The sequence below is a fragment of the Salmo salar genome, chromosome 25 (assembly GCF_965601325.2).
Source record: "Salmo salar chromosome 25, fSalSal1, whole genome shotgun sequence".
Taxonomy (NCBI): Eukaryota; Metazoa; Chordata; class Actinopteri; order Salmoniformes; family Salmonidae; genus Salmo; species Salmo salar.
This window is the reverse complement of record NC_138315.1, coordinates 3,457,550-3,469,921: the sequence shown is the minus strand read 5'-3', so window position 1 is coordinate 3,469,921 and position 12,372 is coordinate 3,457,550. Positions and strand designations below refer to the sequence as shown.

At 42.1% G+C, this 12,372-nt stretch overlaps 1 protein-coding gene across 21 annotated transcripts in view; it reads left to right on the top strand.

Annotated features, from left to right (window-relative positions):
* Positions 1–12,372, top strand: part of LOC100380858 (E3 ubiquitin-protein ligase MYCBP2) — a 354,690-nt gene that overhangs the window by 169,501 nt on the left and 172,817 nt on the right. For all 21 annotated transcript variants that reach the window (XM_082968826.1, XM_082968836.1, XM_082968833.1 and 18 more), the window contains 3 exons: positions 657–774; positions 1,072–1,276; positions 7,213–7,366. In XM_082968826.1, coding sequence (XP_082824952.1) covers positions 657–774; positions 1,072–1,276; positions 7,213–7,366 — 477 coding nt within the window. The remainder of the gene's footprint in view (positions 1–656; positions 775–1,071; positions 1,277–7,212; positions 7,367–12,372) is intronic.

Genomic DNA, 12,372 nt, shown 5'->3' with positions numbered 1-12,372 from the left:
TGGCTGATGTTCTCCACTGGTGCCAATAAGAAGGCTACTTTTCATTCAATTAAATTAAGAATTCTGATGACTAAAACACAGATTGGATTATTTTGATTGCCTTCTCTTTACAGCAATAGCCATTTGTTTTCCAAACTATTTGCTGCGCTAAATAGGCTATATAATTTTGGCTAATTACTTTAGGGAAAGCTTAACTTCCACTAGCCTTATGGACACTCTGCCTATGTATTCTGACATCTTCAAATTGCTCATCGGATTTCGGTAGGAATGATGCACATAGTTGCATCCAAGTTGCATGTTCTGTTAATAGGAATATTCATAAACTAAATGTGATTTCTGTCTTTCTGAGAACCATGGGTGGCCCAGGTTACGCAACCAATGGTAAATATCTTAAATGTCCAGTAAATTGAAATCCTGCCGGTCAAATGTCCGGCGCCACATTTCCCTAACGGAAACCCTGGTGACAACATGGGGCTGTTTGTTTCCAACATTAGGACTGTTTTCCTCAGAAAATGTTGTTTCCTTGCCGTGATACCGGTATCATGACAACACTGGTCCCTTAATGTTTAACCTCAGTTTGTTGAGGGTGGTGTAAAGGCTGTCCTTGAACCTGGGTAATGAATTATTTACCCCCCCCCTCTCTGTGCCTTTTGTAGGGGTTCTCCCACGCTGGTGCAGGCCCTTCCAGGTCCGAGTATCCAGGTGACAGCTGGTAGTAACCACACAGCTGTGCTGCTCATGGACGGACAGGTCTTCACCTTCGGCAGCTTCTCGGTATGCCACGCAGCTGTTCTGGTTTATGCCCCTACGGTTTCGAGTTTAGATGTGCTTTTTATGTCACTTTCTTTCTTGATTAACTAAAACCATTTAATTGTATCTAACCCCACCCATAATCCTTAATTTTCCTTATTGACCTTGTTGTAATGGTCACATCTTTGTTTTTCCTCAGAGTGCAATGTTACTTTAAAACGCAATGCCATACCAATGCCATATTGTCTAAATCTATTATTTACTGAAGTCCATACACATTCTTATTGAATGCGTAGAGGTTAATATTACATCTCTCCACAGAAAGGGCAGCTGGGTCGGCCAATCCTGGATATGCCCTACTGGAACGCCAAGCCTTCCCCCATGCCCAACATTGGTGCCAAGTATGGCCGCAAGGCCACCTGGATCGGGGCCAGCGGCGACCAGACCTTCCTGAGGATCGACGAGGCCCTAATCAACTCGCACGTCCTTGCTACCTCCGAGATCTTTGCTAGCAAACACATCATTGGTAAGTAGCACACCCTCTGCTCACTCAGGTCCTAACCTGAACCTGAGATCAGGACTTGTATTCATAAAGTGTCTGAAATTAGTAATGCTAGAAATTTGGTCTTCTTGATCTTAATTAGAAGATTACATGGACGGGGGGGACCTGATCCTAGAATAGCACTGTTACTCGGAGACACTTTGTGAATACAGGCCCTGAGCGCATCTCAAACTTTAAAGCAAAACTCCCATTGACGTAAATGCGTGATTCACATTCAAGTTAGGATGGGTCCTTAACTCAAATGTCTTTATGTAGAAATGTCTTCTTTTGTGTGAATATATTACACAAAATATATAGTATTTAGATTAAACAATGAACTATCTCCTATGCCATTTTAGCTAGCCTTTCTTAAAAATGTACCTCAACGAAAAAGCGCATTAGCCTTTAAAGTGGAACTGACAGCATTTATGCAACATGAAATCTTATTTAAATCTGTTCATATACACACCCAGGAAGAATTTGACACTTATGACAAGCGAGCACTTAGATATGTTCATTTTTACTTTTTCATAAATTCTTAGTGTTTGGGAATTACTTATACTTAGGTATTTGTGAAGTTCTATTGCAATATAGAGTAGGAAAGGGGCCGTGCGTTTGGACAATTAATAGGCACTGCAGTAATTAAAACCTAATAAAAACATCTGTCTCACCCAAGACCGGAGTCTACTCAGCAGGTGCGCCTTAGCCAATCAGAGCTACAGTAGGCCTTTATGCAAACAAGCCATTCTCCACAAAGGACTTCCATAATTCCCTTTGAACTGGACAGTGTGTTTTCAGGCAGTATTAACAGTGTGACTTTAGATCATTAGAACGCATTCGCCAAAAGCCACAAAATACACCTGAATGGATTTCTGCAAATATGTAAATACCACGGGAGTCCTCTTACATTTGGGAACTTTGCAGTCCAATTGATCAAACAACCATGAAGGAAGGCTCTCTCTCCCTCAGTTATGCACAACAACAAGATCAACAACTAATGCTAGCCAGAGCAAGATTACCTAAAATATAATGAAGGAACATTACATTTACATTTTACTCATTTAGCAGACGCTCTTATCCAGAGCGACTTACAGTAGTGAATGCATACATTTCATACAATTTCATACATTTTTTTTTTCTGTGCTGGCCCCCCGTGGGAATCGAACCCACAACCCTGGTGTTGCAAACACCATGCTCTACCAACTGAGTTGGAGTTTAGATATAAACTCAACTTTTTCAGCTAGTTGCCTGTCAAAATTGCACTGATAAACCATGGGGAATAGTAGCCTACTCATCCTTCTGCAGCTTGCCTGCCAATGCATTCATTCTTGTCCCAACCAAGCACCCAAGCTAACTGGCTAAAGTTGGCTAGCTACTTTTTTTAAATGTATTTTTTTATTGAACCTTTATTAAACTTGGCAAGTCAGTTAAGAACAAATTCTTATTTACAATGGCGACCTACCCCGGGCCAAACCCTAACCCGGACGACACTCAGCCTATGGGACTCCCAATCACGGCCGGTTGTGATACAGCCTGGAATTGAACCATGGTCTGTAGTGACCACACTGAGATGCAGTGCCTTAGACCGCTGCGCCACTCGGGAGCCCTCTTTCAGACACAAATGAGAGGACACCTCACTCTGACCATTTTACTCGCTGTAGCAGAGCTGGTTACATGTTATCTACATCATTTGTGACGATTACTTTTTTTGCCTACGTTTACTGACACCTGTCATATCTAATGGGTGTTACGCGTTTGTAAATTCATCAGTTACTCTGCGCTCTGCCACACTCAGATGAGAGTGCTCTGAAATCGGAGTAGATAGCCAGAGTGAATTTGCAAACGCAAGGGATATGCTAACTGGATAACAGTCGTTCTTACTAGCTAAATAAATGACACCTGCGTCTCTAGCTGTGTAATGCCACCGAAAACGATATGACGGGAAAAAGTCACCCACTCCTCCAATGACATTACATGATATCCTCCTAGCAGCTAACTAACGTTAGGCTCCGTGCTTTTAGCTTGCTACGTAACAAAAATATAAACGCAACATGTAAATGGTTGGTCCCATGTTTCATGAGCTTAAATAAAAGATCCCAGAGCATTTCTCCTTTGCCAAGATAATCCATCCACCTGACAGGTGTGGCATATCAAGAAGCTGATTAAACATCATGATCATTACACAGGTGCACCTTGTGCTGGAGACAGAGGCCACTCTAAAATGTGCATTTTTGTCACACAACACAGTGCCACAGATGTCTCAAATTTTGAGGGAGTGTGCAATTGGCATGCTGACTGCAGGGATGTCCACCAGAGCTGTTGCCAGATAATTCAATGTTAATTTCTCTACCATAAGCTGCCTCCAATGTCGTTTTAGAGAATTTGTCAGTACGTCCAACCAGCCTCACAACCTCAGACCATGTGTAACCACTCCAGCCTGCAGGATCGTCTAAGACCAGCCACCCGGACAGCTGATGAAACTGAGGAGTATTTCTTTGTTTTAAAAGCCCTTTTGTAGGGAAAAACTCATTCTGATTGGCTGGGTCTGGCTCCCAAGTGGGTGGGCGTATGCCCTCCCAGGCCCACCCATGGCTGCGCCCCTGCCCAGTCATGTGAAATCCATAGATTAGGGGCTAATTCATTTTATTCAATTGATGGATTTGCTTATATGAATTGTAAATCGTTAAATGTTGCATGTTGCATTTGTTTTCTGTCTAGATACACTAGCTTATTAGCCACGTTATGAATTAATTGTTATCATTGCCCTCGCTAGTTTGATTTTATTGACATTCCCAGCCTCAGTTACATTTGCCATTTTTGTCTAAAATATTGAGTCATTGAAACTGAAACAGTGCATCCCGAATGAAGGCTTCAAACAATGTACCAGGGACTACCAAGAAATGTATTGGTGAATTATATTAATCATGCAGTGAACTACATCCATCTATTCTGCCAACAATGCCTTGGTGTACGGCATGGAATGTTGAGTCAAATAAAATTTGTTTTAAATAATCAAATCAGATCAAATTGTATTTGTCACATGCGCCGAATACAACAGGTGTAGTAGACCTTACAGTGAAATCTTACTTACAGCCCTTAACCAACAATGCAGTTAAGAAAATCCCCCAAAAAGTAAGAGATAATAACAATAGCGGGGCTATATACAGGGGGTACCGGTACAGAGTCAATATTTTGGGGGGCACTGGTGTTGAGGTAATTATGTACAGTTGAAGTCGGAAGTTTACATACACCTTAGCCAAATACATGTAATCTCAGTTTTTCACAATTCCTGACATTTAATCCTAGTAAAAATTCCCTGTCTTAGGTCAGTTAGGATCACCGCTTTATTTTAAAAATGTGAAATGTCAGAATAATAATAGAGTGATTTATTTCAGCTTTTATTTCTTTCATCACGTTCCAAGTGGGTCAGAAGTTTACATACACACAATTAGTATTGGGTAGCATTGCCTTTAAATTGTTTAACTTGGGTTGAACGTTTCAGGTAGCCTTCCACAAGCTTCCCACAATAAGTTGGGTGAATTTTGGCCCATTCCTCCTGACAGAGCTGGTGTGAGTCAGGTTTGTAGGCCTCCTTGCTCACACTCGCTTTTTCAGTTCTGCCATTTTGCCACAACTTTGGAAGTATGCTTGGGGTCATTGTCCATTTTGAAGACCCATTTGCAACCAAGCTTTAAGTTCCTGACTGATGTCTTGAGATGTTGCTTCAATATATCCACATAATTTTCCTACCTCATGATGCCATCTATTTTGTGAAGTGCACCAGTCCCTCCTGCAGCAAATCACCCCCACAACATGATACTGCCACCCCCGTGGTTCACGGTTGGGAGGGTGTTCTTCGGCTTGCAAGACTCCCCCCTTTTCCTCCAAACATAACGGTGGACATTATGGCCAAACAGTTCTATTTTTGTTTCATCAGACCAGAGGACATTTCTCCAAAAAGTACGATCTTGGTCCCCATGTGCAGTTGCAAACCATAGTCTGGCTTTTTTATGGCGGTTTTGGAGCAGTAGCTTCTTCCTTGCAGAGCGGCCTTTCAGGTTATGTCGATATAGGACTTGTTTTACTGTGGATATAGGTACTTCTGAACCTGTATCCTCCAGCATCTTCAAGGTCCTTTGCTGTTGTTCTGGGATTGATTTGCACGTTTTGCACCAAAGTACGTTAATCTCTATTAGACAGAACGAGTCTCCTTCCTGAACGGTATGACGGTTGCGTGGTCCCATGGTGTTTATACTTGCGTACTATTGTTTGTACAGATGAACGTGTTACCGTCAGGCATTTGGAAATTGCTCCCAGAGACGAACCAGACTTGTGGAGGTCTACAATTTCTTTTCTGAGGTCTTGGCTGATTTCTTTTGATTTTCCCATGATGTCAAGCAGAGGCACTGAGTTTGAAGGTAGGCCTTGAAATACATCCACAGGTATACCTCCAATTGACTCAAATGATGTCAATTAGCCTATCAGAAGCTTCTAAAGCCATGACATCATTTTCTGGAATTTTCCAAGCTGTTTAAAGGCACAGTCAACTTAGTGTACGTAAACTTCTGACCCACTGGAATTGTGATACAGTGAAATAATGTCTGTCTGTAAACAATTGTTGGAAAAATGCACAAGGTAAATCTCCTAACCGACTTGTCAAAACTATAGTTTGTTAACAAGAAATGTGTGGAGTGGTTGAAAAACAAGTTTTAATGACTCCAACCTAAGTGTATGTACATTTCCGACTTCAACTGTAGGTAGAGTTGTAATGACTGTGCGTAGATAATAACAGAGTAGCAGCAGTGTAAAAGAGGGTGGGGTTGAGGCAATGCAAATAGTCCGTTTTGCTATTTGATTAGCTGTTCAGGAGTCTTATGGCTTGGGGGTAGAAGCTGTTTAGAATCCTTTTGGACCTAGACTTGGCGCTCCGGTACCGCTTGCCGTGTGGTAGCAGAGAGAACAGTCTATGTCTAGGGTGGCTGGAGTCTGACAATTTTTAGGGCCTTCCTCTGACACCTGGTATAGAGGTCCTGGATGGCAGGAAGCTTGGCCCCGGTGATGTACTGGGCCGCACGCACTACCCTCTGTAGTGCCTTGCGGTCAGAGGCCGAGCATTTGCCATACCAGGCAGTGATGCAACCCGTCAGTATGCTCTCGATGGTGCAGCTGTAAAATATTTTTGAGGATCTGAGGACCCATGCCAAATCTTTTGTCTCCTGAGGGGGAATAGGTTTTGTTGTGCCCTCTTCACGACTGTCTTGGTGGGCTTGGACCATGTTAGTTTGGTGATGTGGACGCCAAGGAACTTGAAGCTCTCAACTTGCTCCTCTACAGCTTCGTCAATGAGAAACCTCTTATGAAGTTGGTTTTGTAGCATCAACTGGGAATTTTATCTTTTTGACTGATATATATGGTTCTGTTTCATAACAGCAAAGTAGCTAAAATGCTGTCAGTTCCACTTGAAATGTCCAATGCAGCAGTTATTTCAATATTAAATCATTTCTGGGCAACAATTAAGTACCTTACTGTGATTGTTTTCAATTAAAATACTAAAAAAGTAACAATAAATGCTTCATAGCGAAGGGCAATTTCTCAAGCGAAGATTTAGCTAGGACTGTGTGGGAGTGGTCTGAGTGGGGAGGGGAAAACTGTCTCTTTTCGGCAGAGAGGTTTAAACACTCATTCTTAATGGTCTAATAACTAATTTACCGCCTGCTGATGGTCACCAGGCATACAAAAACTCCATCCCGCCAAAACAGGCACAAATTTCAGCCTGTCTTTTCAAACTGCTCTTACACTAAAAGTGCATTATCATTTCACAATTTTAATTCTGACCTCATAATGTATATATAACAAAGGTAAATCACGTTTTTGACTGCACTGTGCCTTTAATTAACCTCTCTTCTCTGTGTCTGTACCAGGCTTAGTCCCCACCTCAGTGTCGGAGCCCCCCCCCTTTAAATGCCTGCTGATCAACAAGCTGGATGGCAGCTGCCGCACCTTCAATGACTCAGAGCAGGAGGACCTGCAGGGCTTCGGCCTCTGTCTTGATCCCGTCTACGACGTCATCTGGAGGTCAGACTCATTCTCATTCTCTTTATTTAAATTTGTATCTCTTTCTCTCTATCCCTCCCTATATCCCCTTCTTCTGAGTTTAGCTGTGTCTCATAGAACAACCTTTTCTATAAATATGGTGCACTATTAATGTTTTCACACTAACGAGCAGAAACTGGTTACAGATCCGCCATAATTGTTGGAACCATGCTGGAAAGGACAATAGGGAAATAAAAAGCAGAGTCAGATCAGTACGGTTTGGGTCAGTCCTGTGGAGTGAATCTAGAATTGGTGATGCTATGTGGGGAGTATGGTATCATTTCAGACTCACTCTCCCGGCATGTTGTCCTTTTAAATGTGACAGACAGTAAACTCAAAACCCATAGTCATAACCACAGTGGACTTTACCTAGCAGGGTCTTGTAGATGACCTGGAGCCAGTGGGTTTTGCGACGAGTATGAAGCGAGGGCCAGCCAACGAGAGCGTACAGGTCCCAGTGGTGGGTAGTATATGGGGCTTTGGTGACAAAACGGATGGCACTGTGATAGACTGCATCCAGTTTGTTGAGTAGGGTATTGGAGGCTATTTTGTAAATGACATCGCCAAAGTCGAGGATCGGTAGGATGGTCAGTTTTACGAGGGTATGTTTGGCAGCATGAGTGAAGGATGCTTTGTTGCGAAATAGGAAGCCAATTCTAGATTTAACTTTGGATTGGAGATGTTTGATGTGAGTCTGGAAGGAGAGCTTACAGTCTAACCAGACACCTCGGTATTTGTAGTTGTCCACATATTCTAAGTCAGAACCGTCCAGAGTAGTGATGCTGGACGGGCGAGCAGGTGCGGGCAGCGATCGGTTGAAGAGCATGCATTTAGTTTTACTTGTATTTAAGAGCAGTTGGAGGCCACGGAAGGAGAGTTGTATGGCATTGAAGCTCGTCTGGAGGGTTGTTAACAGTGTCCAAAGAAGGGCCAGAAGTATACAGAATGGTGTCGTCTGCGTAGAGGTGGATCAGAGACTCACCAGCAGCAAGAGCAACATCATTGATGTATACAGATGAAAGAGTTGGCCCAAGAATTGAACCCTGTGGCACCCCCATAGAGGCAGTTTGGGTCAAGAGTGTCCCCTCCTTTGAAGAGGGGGATGACAGCAGCTGCTTTCCAATGTTTTGGAATCTCAGACGACACGAAAGAGAGGTTGAACAGGCTAGTAATAGGGGTTGCAACAATTTCGGCAGATCATTTTAGAAAGAAAGGGTCCAGATTGTCTAGCCCGGCTGATTTGTAGGGGTCCAGATTTTGCAGCTCTTTCAGAACATCAGCTGACTGGATTTGGGAGAAGGAGAAATGGGGAAGGCTTGGGCGAGTAGCTGTGGGGGGTGCAGTGCTGTTGACCGCGGTAGGGGTAGCCAGGTGGAAAGCATGGCTAGCTGTAGAAAAATGCTTATTGAAATTCTCAATTATAGTGGATTTATCGGAGGTGATAGAGTTTCCTATCCTCAGTGCAGTGGGCAGCTGGGAGGAGGTGTTCTTATTCTCCATGAACTTTACAATGTCCCAGAACTTTTTTGAGTTTGTGTTGCAGGAAGCAAATTTCTGCTTGAAAAAGCTAGACTTGGCTTTTCTAACTGCCTGTGTATATTGGTTTCTAACTTCCCTGAAAAGTTGCATATCACGGGGGCTGTTCGATGCTAATGCAGAACGCCACAGGATGTTTTTGTGTTGGTTAAGGGCAGTCAGGTCTGGAGAGAACCAAGGGCTATATCTGTTCCTGGTTCTAAATTTCTTGAATGGGGCATGCTTATTTAAGATGGTGAGGAAGGCATTTAAAAAAAATAACCAGGCATCCTCTACTGACGGGATGAGGTCCATATCCTTCCAGGATACCCGGGCCAGGTCGATTAGAAAGGCTTCAGGGAGCGTTTGACAGTGATGAGTGGAGGTCGTTTGACCGCTGACCCATTACGGATGCAGGCAATGAGGCAGTGATCGCTGAGATCTTGGTTGAAAACAGCAGAGATGTATTTAGAGGGCAAGTTGGTTAGGATGATATCTTTGAGGGTGCCCGTGTTTACGGCTTTGGGGTGGTACCTGGTAGGTTCATTGATAATTTGTGTGAGATTGAGGGCATCAAGCTTAGATTGTAGGATGGCTGAGGTGTTAAGCATGTCCCAGTTTAGGTCACCTAGCAGCACGAGCTCTGAAGATAGATCGGGGGCAATTAGTTCACATATGGTGTCCAGAGCACAGCTGGGGGCCGAGGGTGATCTATAGCAGGCGGCAATGGTGAGAGACTTGTTTTTAGAGAGATGGATTTTTAAAAGTAGAAGTTCAAATTGTTTGGGTACAGACCTGGATAGTAGGACAGAAATATAAACGCAACAGGTGACAATTTCAAAGATTTTACTGAGTTACAGTTCGTGTGACCCCTTTCAGGAAACTAGGTGTATGTCGCAAGTCACGACTTCACAGGAGAGCTGTTTGAACATTAAAAATGTTTTTTATTTTTTTATTGCAGAAAGGCCTTCTGGAACATGTGAACTTTCATGTGCCTTAATATCAAACTTGTATGCCTTAAATGGTTAAATTACGAGCCTAGATGGTTTAGCCACAGAAGAAGTGGGCAACCTTCCGCTAGCCATGACTGGCTGAAAGAATGAGTGGGTTGGACATACCGAGAGATGAGTTGAGATTGGTCTACCATATAGCACGTGTCTGTCTATTGGAGCTGGTCAGTATGTTTAGGTTATCGTGTCGAACGCGGCTTTAAAAATATTTTTTAGTGCGTAGTAAACTGCATAATCCAAATGTCAAGTTAAAGTGTACTGTTAGCTAGCTAACGTTAACTGGTTGGCTCGCTAGATAACATTATGTGTATGCTCTCCACTTTCTGGAGGACTGAGTTTTGAAATCAGTGGAATTCGAGTATGATAGCTAAGGAGATGGAGAAAACACCAGTCTAGAATACATCGTCAAGCTAAGGGCAACCATGCATGGCATCAGACGGTGGATGCGTCCAACCATGATGTATACTGGTAAGATTATCAGATATTACACTTTTGTAATTTTGACAGTGGTTTCATTTCAAGTGTACTGTTAGCTAGCTAAAGTTAGCTGGCTGGGTCGCTAGCTAAACGTTGCGTATGATCTTATTCTTCGTATCTCAGACACATTTGCTTGACTGGTTATAGCCATATAACCTGGTGGTTAGCTACCTGCAGATTCATGCAGGTAGTAATGTCATGAGTTGTGATTGTAGGTCCATTGTTTAGCTAGCTAACTAGCTAGCTACATGTCTTAACAAAGACTCCACTCTGATTTTGACAAAGTATTTTCCTTTCAAGTTGGTGTACTGTTTGCTAACTAGCTCGCTAACTAACGTTACGTCATGTGTTGGGATTCATTGTTTACCTAGCTAGCTATCTAGCTACATTTCTTAACAAAAGACTCTCCTTAGTGTGCCAGAGCGCAGAATAACTGATGCATTTTTGAACGCCCAACACCCGTTGAATATGTTCGGTGTCAGTAAATGTCGGCAACAAAGCATAATTCAATTGTTGCCAGCAACAATATTGTCACCAACGCTCTAGATAATGTGAAAAAAGCCTACCCAGCTCTGCTAGGGCAAGTAAAATGGTCAGAGTGGGGGTGTTTTCTAATTATGGGTCTGGAAGTAGCTAGCCAATGTTTGCCAGTTTTCTAATTATCTAGGTTCTTCCATCATTTTCAGACAACATTTTGAGATGATAAATAAATAAAAACATTTAATTGCTATTATACACCTTATTTTATAGGCAATCTTTAGTCTAAATATTGATTAATTGACCCCACGGGGAATGAAATGTGGTTTAACCAATTTATGTTGCATAGTAACGTGTGTCAATAACTCAATCATATTTTTCACCAAAATAATTATTCACCCTGTTCATACTCCACTGGACTTTTTACTGACATATCAACTGCCTAGTTAAGAAAAAACATTTTATTATTTCTTTTAACAATGTATTTACATATTCATACTGTTCAAGGTCTCTATCAGGAATGGTGCGATATTCATCCCTCACCAACTGAATTCTTGCTTTTTATCGTTGGTGACTGATTTAGAGTTTTCTTTACCACAACACTGAACTGTGTCAACCCAAAAGGATACAAATTATGTAAATTGATGCAGGAGGGTTCAGGTGAAGATTTTTTTAGTATCCACTTCTAAATCCACTGTCAAAACATGCTCTACTAGTCAGTTGAGAATAGGGTTCAGCTGCCAGTGCGTGGAATTGGCACACAATCCATTGTTTTATGTTTATATTACTCTTTTAATTTATTTCCAAAAGTCAAAATGCACAAAAAAAAAAAAAAACACTGGGCTAAGAGGATAGCTCCCCCAGTTATTGTGTAGGTTTCTGTTTTGATATAGGCCTGCATTTGAGCATACCACATTACATTGAATCTTAAAATGGTGTTTACATTCATGGAATGTCAATATGATATATCAAATTCAACAAATGCCACAGAATAACTCAAATAAGATTTATATATAATAATTTATTGGTTGAACAATATATTGAATTGTCATGTAACACGCACACACACAGTTATTCAATGAGCTTAGGTCTAAGATTTCTCAAGGCACAGCAAATTGTTAAAATGTCCAAAGTCAGTGGAAGAGGGTTTTGCAGGATGTCAAAAATCTTAATTTTCTCAATGGCTTGCTCCACATGAATTCTCAAGGCAGACAACTGTCTGGCCCTCTCGACTGAATGTCCTGAAAGGTGATGCCTTGAGAAAGGGAGGCATAACCAGTGTGGCACCAAGTTTTGCCAAGTCTTCAGGAATCCTATGTCTGCAATCAATCAGTCAAATTTCAATCAAACATCAGTCGATGTCACAAATTGCTAAACAGAAACCCAGCCTAAAACCTCTGAGGGGTGGCCAGTCCTCTTCTGGCTGTGCTGGGTGGAGATTATAACAGTACATGGCCAAGATGTTCAAACGTTCATAGATGATCAGCAGGGTCAAATAATAATAATCAC